Source organism: Mesocricetus auratus, unplaced genomic scaffold (genome assembly GCF_017639785.1).
Source record: "Mesocricetus auratus isolate SY011 unplaced genomic scaffold, BCM_Maur_2.0 Super-Scaffold_100006, whole genome shotgun sequence".
Lineage (NCBI taxonomy): Eukaryota > Metazoa > Chordata > Mammalia > Rodentia > Cricetidae > Mesocricetus > Mesocricetus auratus.
In genome coordinates this window covers 74,830,771-74,848,523 of record NW_024429190.1, presented here as the reverse complement: position 1 = coordinate 74,848,523, position 17,753 = coordinate 74,830,771, and the positions used below count along the sequence as shown (strand labels likewise).

The 17,753-nt window shown below is 44.4% G+C and overlaps 1 protein-coding gene across 1 annotated transcript in view; it reads left to right on the top strand.

Annotated features, from left to right (window-relative positions):
• The window catches only part of Hpse (heparanase), a 38,002-nt gene extending 23,575 nt beyond the window's left edge, over positions 1-14,427 (top strand). The window contains exons 6-12 of the mRNA XM_040747513.1: positions 253-300; positions 1,562-1,655; positions 2,068-2,174; positions 4,462-4,576; positions 6,299-6,417; positions 9,645-9,791; positions 14,242-14,427. Of these exons, the coding sequence (XP_040603447.1) occupies positions 253-300; positions 1,562-1,655; positions 2,068-2,174; positions 4,462-4,576; positions 6,299-6,417; positions 9,645-9,791; positions 14,242-14,401 (790 nt within the window). The 3' untranslated portion in view covers positions 14,402-14,427. The remainder of the gene's footprint in view (positions 1-252; positions 301-1,561; positions 1,656-2,067; positions 2,175-4,461; positions 4,577-6,298; positions 6,418-9,644; positions 9,792-14,241) is intronic.
• The last annotated feature ends 3,326 nt before the right edge of the window (positions 14,428-17,753 follow it).

Here is a 17,753-nt window from a genome sequence, read left to right as displayed (position 1 = left end):
CAGAATTCTTCTTAGAGGTAAATGGTCCTTTCCAGTGGAGAATCCCTGAAGTCCACATTATTAAACAGTTCGCTGTTGTATTGTTTACCCAAAGAGGAAACATCGGCTTAAAATTCCAAGAATAGTATTAGGGTGTTTGTGTTACCCGAGACTTACATCATACTCAGCCATTCCCGGGGAATGAAGTTCTTCTGAAAATTTGCGTCTGCTTGTTTAAGAGTAAGTGACCCCACTGAGGAACTTTTCTTCTAGTTTCCTGAAGGCTGGCGGAGAAGTGATCAACGCTGTCACGTGGCATCAGTAAGTACTCACATTAACTTAATATCCCCATTATTAACCTCAGTTTGTTTAATACCCCGCATGCCTCCATGATATAGTTACATTGCTAATAGCAGCTAATGGACTGGAGGGGTGGCTCTGTGGTTAGAACACTTGCTGTTCTTGCAGAGGACCTGGGTTCATAGCAGCCTGTGACTCCCTTTCCAGAGAACCCAATACCCTTTTCAGTCCTCCAAGGGCACTACATACACATGTTGAATATAAACTCACACAAGCACTCATTTACACATACAATTTAAAAATCCAGTTGGGTGTGACGGTGTACATCTTTAATCTAGGTGTACAGGAGACATAGGCCAGTGGGTCTCCATGAGTTTGTGGCTAGCCTTGTCTATATAGTGAGGTCCAGGCCAGTCTGAGCTACAGAGTGAGACCCTCCCTTTCCCTAAATAAATAGACAAATAATTTAAAAATTATTCTTGAGGTTTGGTGGTAGCACACACCTTTAATTCCAGCACTTAGGAGACAGAGATAGGTGAATCTCTGAGTTCGAAGCCAGCCTGGGCTACAGAGTGAGTTCCAGGACAGCCAAGGCTACACAGAGAAACCCTGTCTTTTTTATGTGTATTTGGTTTTGTTTTGATTTTTTGGGACAAAGTCTATGTAGCACTGACTGGATGTCCTGGGCCTCTCTAGGTAGACCAGGCTGGCCTTGAAATCACAGAGACCCCCCCCATGCCTCCACCTCCCTAGTGCTGGAGTTGAAGGCGGGCAATATTATGCCTGTTCTAGTCAAACTTACTGCCAACAGGTTATTTTTGCCTGGCTGCGGATTGACTTCGAACAGCTCCAGTAATAAGCAAGCAGTATCTCAAATATCATTACAGAAGGATCTCAACATTGATAAAACAAAGTGTAATGTTGCTTTAAATAATGCGGTAGTCACTACAAAGATCGAGGTACAAGGCCACGTAAGCCGTGAATCACAAAAATGGGTAGGACCAGTTACCAGTCTGTAGTTCTGTTGGTCTCTGCTTATGGTGGGATAACAGATTTATAGTTGCTTGGATAGATTGGCCCCTTCCTGATGTTAGCTCCTCTCTGTTGCGGTGGGGTACCTGATTTATATGGTTACTTGGATAAGATGGTCCCTTTCCCACATTAGCTCCTACCTGGAAGAACTGCTGCCTTTTTAAAAAGTAACAATGAGAAATGGTTGGAAAGAGGTTCGGAGCTGACTTAACAGCAGGAAGTAAACTGTAAATTTTTCTGAATAATTTAGCTACTACTTGAACGGACGCATTGCCACCAAAGAAGATTTTCTGAGCTCTGATGTGCTGGACACCTTTATTTTATCTGTGAAAAAAGTTCTAAAGGTAATAGTCTTGCTAAATTTTTCACACACACCAGTCTGTGTTATAGTCTAATGATGTCTATGGGTTTACACATATTGCCATTTTTTTCTAATTTTAAAGGGTTACACAGTTCGTGTAACCCTTTAGTCCTTGGTTTCCTCCCTAGCGTTGGATCTTATTTAGCTGTGGTAGTTAGAAATCAAAATATTTCTAATGGCCTTTCAGTAGGAGTAACTGTTATAGACCACATTTACTTATATGCCTTCTATACCCTACTAGACTCATAAGAGATAATGGCAAAGACCTAAGAGAGCCTGAGTACGTTTGTAATTAACAGGATGGATGAGTCTGGAGAAGCGCAGCTTTCTCGGCACTCACAGTCACTGAAGTGGCTGACTTGTTTGCAGTGACTGGAACTATCCTTGTTCCCCAGGTGACCAAAGAAATGAGACCTGGCAAAAAGGTCTGGTTGGGAGAAACAAGCTCTGCCTACGGCGGTGGCGCCCCCTCGCTGTCCAACACCTTTGCCGCTGGCTTTATGTGAGTGACGCTGCACGGGCTTTCAGATTCCAGATCTTTCCATCTCTAATGTCAGCCGAAACGACATCAACACAATTTCTCTGACAGAGCCCTAAAATTTTGTGCTAGGTCTTACAAAAAAAAGTAAATTTCCAGGCTCCAGAGATGGTTCAGTGGTTGAGAACACTGGCTACACTCCAGAGGACTGAGATTCAAGTCTCAGCACTCACACAACGGCTCATAACTGTCTGTAACTCCAGTTCCAGGATCTCCTGTAACATCCTCACAGCATGCATCCGGTGCACAGACATGCAGGCAGTCCAAACGCTCATATGCTTTTGTCTAAAATGCTTTGCTGAACCTTGTTGAACATCTCTAATTGGTGTCCCCAATCAACTGTTGTAAGCATGAATTGTTTTAGGAAGTTTGGCTGGGCATGATGGCACGCATTTGTAATTCTAGCTACTGGGGAAGCAGGGGCAAGGGGGATTACAATTCAAGATCTGATTGGACTACAGAGTGAGTTCAAAGCCAGGCAGGCAACTAAGTAAGATCTTGTCTCAAAACACAAAAGTAAAATGAGGCCTAAAGATATAACTCAGTGATAGAGCACTTGCCTACAATGTTCATAGGCCCAAGGTTTAACCCACAACAACAACGATGATGATGATGATGACAGAGAGGAGGAAAAGAAGGAAGATTATGCCCTAAAATTAGGTCAAATACCTGAGGCGAATCCTTTAAGAGGAGAAAATGTTTACTTTAGCTCATTTCAGAAGTTTAAGCACTTGAAGCATGTGTGGAGGAAACTGCTCATCTCATGGGTGACCAGGAGCAAACGAGAAGGAACCAGGAGGGCCTGATACCCTTTGAAGGGCCTACTTCTTCCCACTAGACCCTATGGCCTCACACAAGCACCATCAGCTGGGGCCAGGCTCCCACGCACCAGCCTGTGGAGGCCATTTAAGGTCCAAGCTATAACAGGGTCCCTTCTCTAGGCAAGCTTGCTCTTTTCCAGGAGTGGAAGCTTGCCTGTCATCCTGGCATGTGGAAGCCCACAGCAGGATCTGGGGGTCACATTGAAACCCTGTGGGGGAAAGAGACAAGGCAGGCAAGGAGAGAAAAGAGAAAGGAAGGGTCGAGGAGGAGAGGGAAGATGATAAAAGTTCTTCCAGATTTGGTGCTCTGAGGATGGTTCATGCACACATAGCTGTACTGCAGATTCTCAACATGTTTAGCCCTAAAACACTTGTGTCACACTTAAAGTTGACCTGTGAACTTCAGGATTGGCTGTGACACCTCATCCACTGGACAAATGTGGTTGCTTTTGACCAGGAGTTGCTTATATTCAGCACCTCACTGTCTCCATGTTCTTCATTCTGTAACCTCACTGTCTCCATGTTCTTCATTCTGTAACCTCACTGTCTCCATGTTCTTCATTCTGTAACCTCACTGTCCCCGTGTTCTTCATTCCGTAACCTCACTGTCCCCGTGTTCTTCATTCTGTAACCTCACTGTCTCTGTGTTCTTCACTCTGTAACCTCACTGTCCCCGTGTTCTTCACTCCGTAACCTCACTGTCTCTGTGTTCTTCATTCCATAACCTCACTGTCCCCGTGTTCTTCACTCTGTAACCTCACTGTATCTGTGTTCTTCATTCCGTAACCTCACTGTCTCTGTGTTCTTCATTCTGTAACCTCACTGTCTCCATGTTCTTCATTCTGTAGCCCTACTGGTTTTTTTCCTCTTCCATTTTATTCTTTCATTGCCACCATCTCTCTTGTTATAAGTTCGAACAAAACACAAACCCTTCAATGTCCATGAGGACACAAGGAATTGAGAAAAAGTGAAGAGTTTGCCGTTCACTGAAAGTGTGGGGAGGTGATCATAGTGGTTTGGTTGTGGTTCTGTGTGGCTCATGTTTTGACTACTGTGGACAGCTGCCTTCTCCCTGGTCTTCACTCTGTGTGTGTCTACACACATTGTGGGGTAGAGGATCGAGGACACTGGAACTGGATAAGGAATTGTCTGTAGGGTGTGGGAATTTGATTCTGCTCTGTAGAACTTGTCTTGCTGTCAAGGAAACTCTTCTGGCTTATTAATGTTGTTCTGGATAGAGCGTGTTGGGAGGGTGTGTGTGTATGTGTGCTACTTTTGTCACCTTGTCATTTGAATGACTTATTTGTAATTAATGCCATTCTTGTGGTTTCCTGTTGATTCCTCCCACACAGATGAACAAATCTATGTGTAATTAGAATGGAATGACTTTGTTTTCTGGTCTAAAGAAAGCTCGTGTCACTCTGTCCCAGGTGGCTGGATAAGTTGGGCATCTCAGCCCAGATGGGCATAGAAGTGGTGATGAGACAGGTGTTCTTCGGAGCAGGCAACTACCACTTAGTGGATGAAAACTTCGAGCCTTTACCTGTAAGTGACCTTACTTTCCTGTGACTGCGAATAGGTGGAAGTCTGCTCTGTGTTCTCCTAATCTAGGAATAGGCAGTCCTGTCCGTCAGTAAAGATCCACGTGCGGGGTGATGAGCTGAGAGTTTGTACGTGCCTGTGTGCATGAGAGGAGAGAGAGAGAGAGAGAGAGAGAGAGAGAGAGAGAGAGAGAGAGAGAGAGAGAGAGAGAGAGAGAGAGAGAGAATTATAAATCAGTAATGATTTTTTTTTAATTGTCCACTTACCGGGCCATGGCAGTGCATACCTTTCATTCCAGCACTGGAAAGGCAGAGGCAGGCAAATCTCTGAGAGTTCAAGGCCAGCCTGGTCTATATAGTGAGTTCCAGGACAGCCAGAGCTACACTGAGAAGCCCTGTCTCAAAACACAAAAGCAAATAATGGATAATGATAAAATAAACAAAACATAAAATATTGTCCACTAAGAGTATACATTTTATTAAGCTTTTTGAATGGATGTTTTGCAAGGCAAGTTAGAGCTACAATTACTGTTCTAGGCTGGGAGGTGACTCTGTTAGTCAAGGTGCTTACTGCATTTGAGTTTTTTGTTTGTTTAGTGTTTGGCTTTTGGTTTTTTGAGACAAGGTCTCTCTATGATGTAACTCGTTGTCCTGGAACTCACTATGTAGCCCAGGCTAGCCACAAATTCACTGAGCTTCACCTGGCTCTGCCTCCTAAGAGCTGGGATTAAAGGCATGTGTCAGCACACCCAACCACCTTCATTGCACTTTGCAAAACCTGGTGCAGTGTTGTTCATCTGTGATCCCAGAGCTCCTACAGGGAGATGGGAGGTGGAGGCAGGAGAATTCCCAGAAGGTTTGGGGCCAGATACTCTGGTGTATCATCCATCAACAAGCAGAAAGACCAACATCAGAGGTTGCTTGCTGACCTCCACACAAGCCCCATGGAGTACGTACGCCTGCACTCACACATACACATGCCATAGTAAACACGAACACAAAAAGAAAAGGTAAAATGTCATCCAAGCGACTGGCAAAGATTCAGAATTTTTTATAGATCCAAATGTGGTATTTCCTGCCAATAATTCCACACTTGAGAGGCTGAGGCAGGAGAATAACCATGAGTTCAAGACCAGCCAGGTTACATGATATGTTCCAAACCAGCCTGGGATACAGAGTAAGACCCTGACTCAACCCTGTTACAAAGGCATAGAGTTTGTCTAACTTTACAGTCTGCCAGGGTTATGTATTTGTTTTAAAAATACCATCCTTTGGAAGAGCAGTCAGTACTTCCAGACCTTCTAAGAATAATTCCTTTTGGGTTTTGTTTGTTTGTTCTGGTTTTTCCAGACAGGGTTTGTCTGTGTAGCTTTTTGGAGCCTGTTCTGACACTGGCTCTGTAGACCAGGCTGGCCTTGAGCTCTCAGAGATCTGCCTGCCCCTGCCTCCCAAGTGCTGGGATTAAAGGTGCGTGCCACCACCGCCCAGCTCTAAGAAGAATTCTTAAGAGAATGATTTAATATATTTAGCCAATATTTCAGTTTTGTTGTTGGAAACATTATGAGATGACTTTTTCAGATCAGAACTTACCCACTCACTGTGGTCATAGATACCTATGGGACAAGTGTCAGGTTCTTGTAGGATTGCTGTTTGGTTGACACTGGCTTGTTAAATATACATAAGGAAATAACCAGATCTGTTTTCGGTCCCTCTCCCTGAACGATAGGACTACTGGTTATCTCTCCTGTTCAAGAAGCTGGTGGGTCCCCAGGTGCTCACGGTGCGAGTGAAAGGCCTAGACAGAAGCAAACTTCGAGTGTATCTCCACTGCACAAACACCCAACAGTAAGTACCAAACAAACCCTTCCCAAACGAGTCTGAATTAGTAAGCATGTAACTCCTTTTCCAACACCCCGATGTCTTCTAGCTGTGCAATGGACCTGACTGTGTCATTTCTCTTTATCCTTTGTCTCATGATACCAGAGTCTAACTTCAAAGAACTTCTAGCCGGGCTGGGTAGATGGCTCAGCTGGGGAGGTGCCTGTGTGAAGCATGAGTTCAATATCCATCATCCATGTACAAAAAGCAGGATGTGGCACTGTGTCCCTGTAGTCAGGGCACTGGGGAGGCAGAGACACCCCTGGCTGTGCTGATTGGCCACCCATCTATCTGAATTATCGAGCTCCAAGCCAACAAACAAGAGACACGAAAGGCAACTGAGAAAAGCATCTAATGTCAGTCTCTAGCCACCATACACATGAGCACACATCTGCACACGTGTGCTCACGCACGGGAACACACACAATCACTTAAACAGGCACTGGAGATATGGCTCAGCAGTTAAGAACACTGACTGAGGACCCAGGTTCAATTCCCAGCACCCACGTAGTGACTCACAACTGTTTTGTAACTCTAGTTTTAGGGCATTCAACACTGGCTTCAGCAGGCACCAGTCACACACCACACACACACAAGGCCATACCTACAGGGTATTTAAACTCTAGTTTCTATACCTACCGTGTGATTTCTCTTCCCCCTCTGGAGAGCGGAGAGCGGAGAGCAGGGAGCCGGGAGCAGAGTGTAACAACTCTGCTCTGCCAAGGAAGGTTTCCCGGGCGAGCGCTGCTCGCTCTGCTCTGCTCTGCTCTGCTCTGCTCTGCCCAGGGTCGCCTCTGCTCTGTCGCCGCCACAAAAGAAGATCTTCACCCGAAGCTCATCCAAAGGGGTTTATTGGAATGCAGCTGGACCAGCCAAGCTGAACATACACAGGGTTTATATAGGGATTGGGGAAGTTTTTCCAGAGTAGGGATTGGTCCGATTTCAGTGCTGAGCTCAGATTGGCTAGAGCTCTGCTCCGGGATTGGTTACTTTTTTACACAGGATTAGGGTTAGATTTGGCTCTGGTTTCAGGGCCAAAGTGTGTTTCTTTCTCTGGTCCTTTTTAGCCTTTTGCCTCCAATTTTAGGGCCAGGGTACATTTCTTTCACTGACTCTGATTCCAGGGACAAAGTGTGTTCCTTTGGCACTGGTTTTAGGGTCATGGTACATTTCTTTGGTTGTGGTTGCAGGGCCAAAGTGTGTTTCTTTGGCTCTGCTCAGGGTGTGTTTCTTTGACTGGTCCCTTTTCCCTACACCCTGAATTTCATTAGGAATGAATTTTACACAAGTAAAATGTCACCTAATGCAGATGAACAATTTACCCCTTAAGGAAGTGTGAGGCATGTAAATGTAAACATGAACTAATATAAATGTATGAGTCTGTGTAGGTACTGATCTCCTAAGTTTAGCACGGTAGAAGAAAGAATCAACACTGACAATAGTCTCATACGACAGACAGGGCTGACGTTGTGGCTCAGTCGGTGAAGGTTCTGCCATTATGACTCACAACCCGATTTCCATCCCTGGGACCCACGTGGTGGGAGGACAGAACCAACTCCCTAAAATTACCCTCTGCCCTCTGCACATGCACACACATAAATAAATCTAACCTTTTAACTTAGAGAATCTTTCTTAAGTTGTAACTGGGCCAGCAGACAGCTCATCAGGTACTGGACCTGCAGGGACTGAGTTGAACACCACAAGGTAGGGGCAGAGAACTAACTCAGTTGTCCTCTGACCTCCACACATGTGGCACACACATGTCCTTCCCAGAAGTAAACCAAATAAACAAAAAATATTTTTGAGATGTGACCACATTTTCTAGATGGAGAGGCCGTGCAGATGTCTGCAGCCCCAGCCATGTTGATGTTCATAGCCCTGTCTGTACTCTGTCTTTGGGTAGAAAGAGTGTCCCGAACCCCAGGGCTTTGCAGACAGGCTAGTGCTAGCCCCCAAAGCCGCCTAACATTCTCTGTTCCTGGTGACTGGGGACTCTGAATAGTGACAGTCGTGGTATGAAGTAGGGAATGGTTTAACTGGATAAATTCTGAAAAGTCAACAGATTTATGTTTTATTTGAAACAGGACCTTACTAGGTAGTCTTGACTGGCCTGGAATTTGCTATGTAGACCAGGCTGGCCCTTGAATTCAGATCTGCCTGCCTCTGCCTCCCACATGTTTGGCCTTTGTTTTTTTTAACTATATTTTTCATTTTGCCTAATTATTACATTTTGTGTGTTTTTGTATATGTGTGTGCTCACATGTGGGATGCCCATGTGTATTCAAGTGTGTGCATGTATGTACACAAGCTTGCATGAAGAAGTCAACAGTCTCAGGGGCCCTCCCTCAGGGACCGTCTACCTTTTATTAGAGACAGGGTCTCTCATTGGCCTGGAACTTTGCCAGGTTTGCTAGGCTAGCTGGCCAGCAAGCTCTAGAGAGTCACGTGTCTCTCCTTTTTGTCTTACCGTCACTAGAATGACAAGCATGAGCCACCTTGTCCAGCTTTTTACAGGGTTTCTGGAGACTGACTGAGCATTTTACCAGCTTACCCATCTCCCCAGCCCCATTTCAGTCTTTTTAAAAAAATTATTCTTGTTTTATATGCATAGGTATTTGCCTGCATGTTTGTGTACCTACCACGTGTGTACCAGGTGCCCTTGGAGGCCAGAAGAAGGCGCAGGATCTCTTGAAATTGGAGTTACAACAGTTGTGAACTGCCTTGTGGGTTATGGGGATGAACCCTAGTCCTCTGCAGTCAAATGCTCTACCACTGAGCTATACCTCCTGAACCCTAGTCCTCTGGAAGAGCAGCCCATGCTCTAACCAGCCTCCTGTTTAGTCTTTTTATAAGACTAGGAAAAGTTCTTGTTTATATAGTCTATAACTGGAATTCACTGTAGATCTTATTATCATTAAACCTTTCACTGGCTATGACCTTCTGAAGCTCAATATAGCAAATAATCAAAGCTTTTAGTGTTCTGGCTCAGGAGGCAGTGGTGCAAAGAACAGTACTTTTCTTGTTTTCAAAATAGGGCCACAAGATTGGTCTAACACCATCCTAGAAAAGGTCACGAATAGGTCCCACCACCATTATGAACACAGGCACTCAGTATCCTTGATTGTACGAATGTTCAAGTTCTTTGTTGTATAAATCAGACAGATAGGTGATTGAATTAACCTGTTTGCTTTCAGCCCAAGGTATCAGGATGGGGATTTAACTCTGTATGCCTTGAACCTCCATAATGTCACCAAGCATGTGAAGTTGCCACATCAACTGCTTAACAAGTCGGTGGACAAGTACCTTCTAAAGCCGTTTGGACCTGATGGGTTACTTTCTAAGTGAGTCATTTTTCTTGTTGAATGCAAACTTTATGTAAGTTCATTAGCATTTATCAGAATAGAGAGGGTTTCTTATAATGGGGGAGGGGCAACTAGTACATTCTAACTTTTTTATTTCATAAATTCTATATATGAATACTTATTTATACAAGTATAGCTCATGGAAGAGGGTGACATGGAAGGGTATGGACGCAAACTAGTATTTATCTTAGAAGACAATCTGTAATCCCAAATATTGTCACATATCAAGATCCATTCAATGTATTTAGATTATTTGTTTTTTTATATTTTTATTATTTAAAACAATTTTTAAATTTAAATATATTTTTATCATATTCTCCCCCTCCCCAAGTCCTTCCAGATCCTCTCCCTATTCACTTAACTTTAGGTTCTTTCTCAAAAAAAAAAAACAAAAACCCAACACAACAGCAAACCCCTCACCCCCAAGACCAAGAAAATAAAATAAACCCACACCCCAAAAAAGAAGACAAACAAGTAAACAAAACCACCAGACTATAACCAAATAAAAGCGCACACAGAAAATGTGGACTCCATTATATGTTGTCAGCTCCTCCCGAACATGAGGCCTGCCCTGGAGAGGTTGAAGTAGCACTCTATGGAGGAAAACTCATTTTCTCTCTCCCAGCAGGTGAGTGCTATTACCCTGGTGGCTAGGTTTCCATTCATTGACTCATCATTTTAAAGATACATACAACCAAATAAGCTGTAAGATAAATTAAAAACCTATCACACCAAACAGAAGAAAAAGCTGAAAAGAAGGTGTAAGAGCCAGGGACGCACTGTTCACACACTCAGGAATCCCATAAAAGCAGCAACTGGAAGCGGTAATACACACACAGAGGGCCTGGGGCAGAGCTGTGCCGGCCCTGTGTGTGTGCTCTCTGGGAGTTCCTGTGAGCTTTGCTCATGTTTGTTTACAGGACCTTGTTCCCCTGGCGCCCTCCGTCCCCTCTGGCTCTGACATTCTTTGCTCTTTCTCTTCCGTGGGGTTCCTTGAGCTCTGAGGGGAGGATTTTTTTTAGACACATCCTCTTTAGGGCTGAGTGTTCCAAGGTCTCTCACTCGGTGTAATATGTGTTCCCATTCAGGAGGAAGCTTCTCTGGTGGTGGCAGCACGTGGTACTGACCAATGAGTACACAGAATAGCATTAGGAGTTGTCTTATCGCTACATATTTTTTCAGATCAGTAGTATTCGTTTTTTCCTGTATGTCTAGTCTTAGGTTCTTGGTCAACCAAGTAGTGTCAGGTACGGGTTCCTGCTCTTGGAGCGGGCCTTAAGTCAGATCAGTTATTGGCTGGTTACTCCCACACGCTTTGTGCCATCGCTGCCCTGGCGTGTCTTACAGGCAATACACCATTGTAGATAAAGGGCTTGTGGCTGGCATTTATCAAGTGTAGAGTACTTCCGCATTTAGAGTAATTGTTCGGAAAAGATACCCGGACAGCCAATGGCACGGAACCACCCATCTGATCTACGAAGGGCATGTGGGTGCAATAAAACACCACACACAGCTGGATGGGATTCTCCTGCAGCATTGAAGTAGGTTTCTTTTGTGGGGGGGTGCAGAATAGAGTAAGACAAATAGCTGGAAATGAGATTCTAGGTAAAGTATTTGAATTGTTTTAAATGCATTTCATGTGTGCATTCCTGGGCACAGAGGTCTGAGGCCAGCACGCAGGGGGCAGTTCTGTGCTCCCACTGTGTGGGTCCGGGGAGTCAGACTCAGGCTGTCAGGCTTAGTGACAAGTGCCTTAGCCTGCTGAGCCAACACACTAGTGTTGAGTGAAAATATTTTAAGTGAAAACAGTATTTATCTCAGGTGCACTTTTCCAAGGCTCCCTGATTCTGCCAAACCTTCGGCTTACTGATTCTGCCAAATCTGTGGCTTACTGATTCCTTGAACCTTTATCTCACCTGTGGTTCAACAGACCTGTCTTCTACTTTCTGTCCTCCTGTTTCTGTAACATGGAACAAGTTACTTCCCTCAGATACCCCCCACACACATACACACACACTACTGCTGAATCAATAAACACACGTCCTTAGAGTACGTCCTTAGGGCAGCTGATTGAACGCTGCGGTCTGAGCAGGTGGATCTTCGCCGTGTTCCTGTCACACACAGCACTGTTACTTCACAGTAACCAGATCTACCTTCAAATTAATTCACTGTAACCAGATCTACCTTCAAATTAAAACACAGTAACCAGATCTACCTTCAAATTAATTCACAGTAACCAGATCTACCTTCAAATTAAAACACAGTAACCAGATCTACCTTCAAATTAATTCACAGTAACCAGATCTACCTTCAAGTTGAGCTAGCAAAGCACTGACTCGATCCTAGGACTTCATTAGACATTTGCTCTGTAGACGAGGCTGGCCTCAAACTCCCAGAGACCTGCCTGCTCCTGCCTCCCCAGTGCTGGGATTAAAGGCATGCGCCACCGCTGACCAGCATTGGTAGGCATTCTCAAATGGCCCTTCATTTCATGCCAAGCAATCTCACTACCACCACTCAGAGATATTTTTCAAGACCTACATTTGCTTGTAGTTTCCTGAAGATGGGTCGTATTTCCTGCCCTTCCTCGTGTAAACTCGATGTGATTTGTAAGCATAAAAACAAAACCAAAGTCAGTGGACTGAATCCACCTCAGAACAGACTTGATGGTAGCCCCTGGCACAAGTGTTGTTAGCATGTCCTGAGTCGTGGGACGAGGTGCTGAGCATCTAACAAAGGTTATGTGGAACCCAGTTTCTACCCACTGATCCTAGTAAGAACGGGAGGTGACGCAGGACGTGATGACACACACCTTTAACCCCAGTGCTCGGGAGGCAGAGGCAGGTGGAACTCTGTTAGTTCAAAGTCAGGTTAGTCTGCAAAGTGAGTTCCAGGACAGCCAGAGCTACATAGTGTGATCCAGTCTTAGAAAAGAAAAGAGGTGAAAAAAAACTTTTAAAACACAAACAGGACAAGTCAGTCATGCCGGTGCATACCTATAATGCCAACACTTGGGAGGCAGAAGCAGAGGGATGGCTCACAGTGTAGGGGCCAGCCTGATCTACATAGTGAGTTCCAGGACAACCAGAGCTACAAAGAAAGAACTTGCCAAAAAAGAAAGAAAGAACACAGGATAATTCCACCTGGAAACAAAATGTCTAAAAGTAGAGGATTAAGTAAATGTACTAATTAATCCATATCATAGAATCCTGTGTGTTCATTAAAATGATACAGTGGATGAATATTGTGTCATATGAACAAACATGCGGATGTATTAAAAGCAAAAGAAGTTTTATGAAAGTATATACAGGGCTGGAGAGATAGCTTAGTGGGTAAGAACACTGGCTGCTCTTCCAGAGGACCTGGGTTCAATTCCCAGCAACCACATGGTGGCTCACAACCATTTATAATGGGAGCTGATGCCTTTTTCTGGCATGCAGATACAGCACCCATATACATAAAATAAATAAATAGTAAAAAAAGGAAGAAAATATATACAGTATACCCATTTTAGTTAAAGTAATATGTATTTCTAATGCATAGAAAGATGGATTGGATGTGTTGAGGAATTAAAAGTAGGATTATGTCATAAATTACTTTTGCTAGGTCTTCTCCTGTTTTCAGCCTTTGAGATAGGGTCTCGCTGTGTAGTCAAAGCTGACTCTGAACTCTGGACTCCACCTCCTGAGGATAGGACCACAGCTTGGCCTATAATGTTTACTTGTATAAAAATGGTGATAGCCAACATCTTCATAGTGCTTATTGTGTAAAGCATAGTGATGACTGTTACATATTGTCACATGCATTCCGTGTATGGTACAAAAATAACCATCATCAATTCTGTCAGTTTTTTGTTTTTTTGGTTTTTATGAGACAGGGTTTCTCTGTATTGTTTCGGAGGCTATCGGTCCAGCCCGGCCTCGAACTCACAGAGATCCGCCTGCCTCTGCCTCCCAAGTGCTGGGATTAAAGGCGTGCGCCACCACCCGGCCCAATTCTGTCAGTTTTTAAAAACAACAAAAATCATTCATGAAAAAGAAAGAACCTAGGTGTAGAGGAAGTAGGACATTCCCTAGGAGTGTGAGGCCAGCCAGGGTGGCACAGTAAGCTACAGTATGTGACACTGTCTTGGAAAAAAAGATAATATAGGTTCTTAGTTTGTACATGTTTCCGTAAAAGGCCAGGTAGTAATACTGCATGCAGACGTAGCAAGTCAGATGGTTTCTGGTCCACAGTGGCTTTCTCTCCCACTGCAGTTTTTTAAGTTTGTCTTGGTCAAACACCTAGTCTCACCTAGTGTTGAAATATAAATTATATAACTAAAGCTGCCACAAAAGTCCTCCTTGGTTTAAAATGATCTCACAACTTCTATAGGGGTCACAGTGCATGCACAGCCTGCTTAACTCAAGTGCATCTTTCCTTCCTGTAGATCTGTCCAGCTGAATGGAGAAACCCTGAAGATGGTGGATGACCAGACCCTACCAGCTTTAACAGAGAAACCTCTCCGCCCAGGAAGCTCACTAGGCATGCCTGCCTTTTCCTATGGGTTTTTTGTCATAAGAAATGCCAAAATTGCTGCTTGTTTATGAAAATAAAAGTCATACAATAGCTCTGAGAGGAGAGGGTCAGGGGTGTTATTCATAAGAGTGAAGCAAAACTCTGTATGTATCTGTGTGTAGGAAGGTCGACTTGTTACCAAGCTCCAGAGCCTTTGGGAGGACTGGGGGACGCTTCAGTGAGCGTGGTGATTTCATTTAACTCGAACACTGCAGGTGATGACAGTTAATGGCACCGTGCGTCAAATGATGCTTAGCGTCTTGCATGCACTGTTTTGGGGGTTATTAAAAATGTGTAGGAATGCCTCCGATATGTCCAAAAAGCAAATGAGTGAAGGATTTTTTAAAGCTTTGTTTTTATTTTATTATTTTGGTTAGCAGATTGTCACATCTGTCCTTCGGAAGCCTCTCTGTAGCTCATTGCCACAACTTCACACTGGCTGGGAAAGACATTCACCTGCTCACACCCTTTGCTCTCCAGAACCCACCTGTGAAAGGACAGATGGTTGGGTGGGATAGTATCAAAAACAAACAGTGACACTGAGAGGGAAGGGATGACATAGGGTTTGGAAATGACTGTAAAGGAGGCGGTTGGCTGTCGGAGAAGTTTTAGGAACCACCTGTCACGTCATTGTCATCCTCGTGTTTACTTTTCCTGTGCCACTAGTTCTTGCTTTGCATGGGAAACTTTGGCCTGTGAGTAACAGAAGCCTCTAAATGAGGACATTCATAACCCCACATGAGACGTTGTTCAAGTGAGGCAGGGTCCAACAGCTGGACCCCTCACCAGGGACTGGCTTCTTTCATGTGCTGTCTGCAGCACTAGCCCTGTTCTTGGCCTGGTCACATGATGACTGTGGCTGGTCTACAGATTCACTGATGTCCGGCAGCAACCAGCAGAAAGGATGGGCGATTTCTTCAGAGACCCGAAGATATCTTTCCTGGATGTTTTCCCAGCAAGCCTTTCTTCAAGTCCCAAGTCCTACTGGCCAGGAATAGGTCTATGGTCATTTCCCCAGGCACCTCCCGTGACCATTGGCTGCCACTAATTGTCTTCAGGCAATCCTCCTCTGGTGCAGAGAGGTTTGGTGGAGTCCACAGCACTGGACATTACAGTCCTGTGCTTTGATCAAGTAGCAAAATGTAATTATTTCCCCCCAGGATTTTGACCATCTTAAGGATTACAATTCTGTATGTTTGTGTCTGCTATGAATATTCTCTCAATTGAATATAAGCAGTTTCCACCTTAAAGTTTGGATGCCTCAATATTCTCAAGTTTTTATGCAAGCAGTTTTTATATTTTCACATTTGAAATAAACTAATTTTATAGCCTTAATTTGCATGGTTATTCTTCTAAGAAAGCTAAAGCTTACAGGTTATTAGATTTGAAAGTCTGGTTTTGATGGATTGAAGCTGTGGCTTACTGGAAAAATGCTAGCCTAGAACAGACAAAAGGTCCTGGGTTTGATCCTCAACACTGCACAAAGAATACATGAAGGGAGGAACAAATGAATGAATGAAGCCTTTTCCTTCACCGTTTCCTTATGCCTCCTACCTGCATTAGTTCATCCTCCCCAACATCAAAGTTCCTGATGGAAGAAAAGGAGCCATCAGGCATAAACAGTTTTCTACTTCAGTCATAAAGTCTTGACTTAGCTATTTTCCTTGTGCGTCTTCCACTGAATAAACTCAATGCCTAGTTTCCCACCTGTATGATTGTAGCATCAGCTGAGTTGTTCATTCACCCTGACTTTGCGTCAGACTCTTTTAAGATTTACTTGTTAGTATTTTTCAGTTGTGTGGGGGAGGGGAGGGGGTGCACACCTGTACAGGTGCCCTCAGAGGACAGGAGTGTCACATCCCCCCTGGAGCTGGAGTCACACATGATTGTGAGCCATCGGACACGTGTGCAGGGGACTGGACTCGGGTCTTCTGCAAAGACAGTAAGTGCTCTTAACCACTGAGCCACCCGCTCTCCAGTCTTGCTGGAGATACTTAAATGGCTTCCCATTTCTTCAGGCCCATGAGGTCCTTCAGTGCCCGGCAGCAGCCTTTTTGTCAGCCGGAACCCTAGTCTCTTCCTCCCTCAGTTCCTCCAGGTACACAACGTGGAGCGTCGGAGCACGCAGCGCCTTCCGCTCCCATGCGTTTGTGTGCGTTCCCTCTGGCTGTTCTAGCCCAATTCTCCCTTCTAGGCGACGAGTGTTCGTGTCTGTGAGGACCCAATCAGACGTTAAGTCCAACACCTCCTTTAGCTTCTAGTCACTTGCCTCGTTCTAGTCTTTCCACGGAGCCCTCACTGTGGCACTCACAAGCTATTCCAGCTGCAGCCATCCCATCTCACTTGAAGCTTACAAGCATCATCTTTGCATTTCCTGTGATTAGCATAGCGTCATAAATGGCTCCCTAATGACAAGAAATAGCTTGAAACTAAAAGCACAGGCAACCGAGTTCTATCCCTGGACCCACATAAAGGAGAGAACTGACTCCGCAAAGAGCTGCCTTGTGGGTGCTGGGAACTGAACCCGGGTCCTCTGGAAGAGCAGTCAGTGCTCTAAACTTCTGAGCCACCTCTCCAGCCCTATTAGTGTGACTTTTTAAGCTCCTATGTCTGTTAGCTTTTAATCTTTGTGGTTCATAACATCACCACAAAAATATGAATGTCCAAGTCCAGGGATGAGACTTGTCAAGGCATGAGTTTTGCGGCTGAAACCGTTTTTACTTTCTTTAAAAAAATTTATTATATGTATTTATTTATTCAGTGTATGTTTGTGTGTGCATGCATACACATCCCATGAAAGGCCATGAATATCATGTTACAACGGCAAAAGGTTGAACACCTCTGTGGGATTCACAGAACAGGACAGACAGCTGTGGGTGTCTCCTGAGCGCCAGCCTCATGCTAGAAACTATTGTTTAGACAGTCTTGTCTTTGGTGCTCTTCTGTCTTCTCTAAGGTACATACCACCGCTAAACAAGGTGATTGAAATAGGTTTAAGAGCCCCCCCAAAAAAAACCTGATGGAATTTTACATCATAAAAGAATAAAATAATTAAGCAAAATTAAAAATAGCATTATCATCTTTGCCCTGTGAAATGAAAAAGAAAGCATTCATAATGCTCTTTGAATTTAAATATTTTGGCGGGAACTCCAGGCAAACGGAAGCAGTGTGCAAGTCTAAAAGCGTTTGCATGATGGGCACCTCTGCTACCTAAAAGGGGGTTTAAGAATAAACAGCAGGCTGTGGTGGCACATGCCTTTAATCCCAGCACTCAGGGAGGTAGAAGCAGGTGGATCTCTGTGAGTTGGAGACCAGCCTGATCTACAGAGTGAGTTCCAGGACAGACAAAGTTACACAGAGAAACCCTGTCTTGAGGTGTGGGGG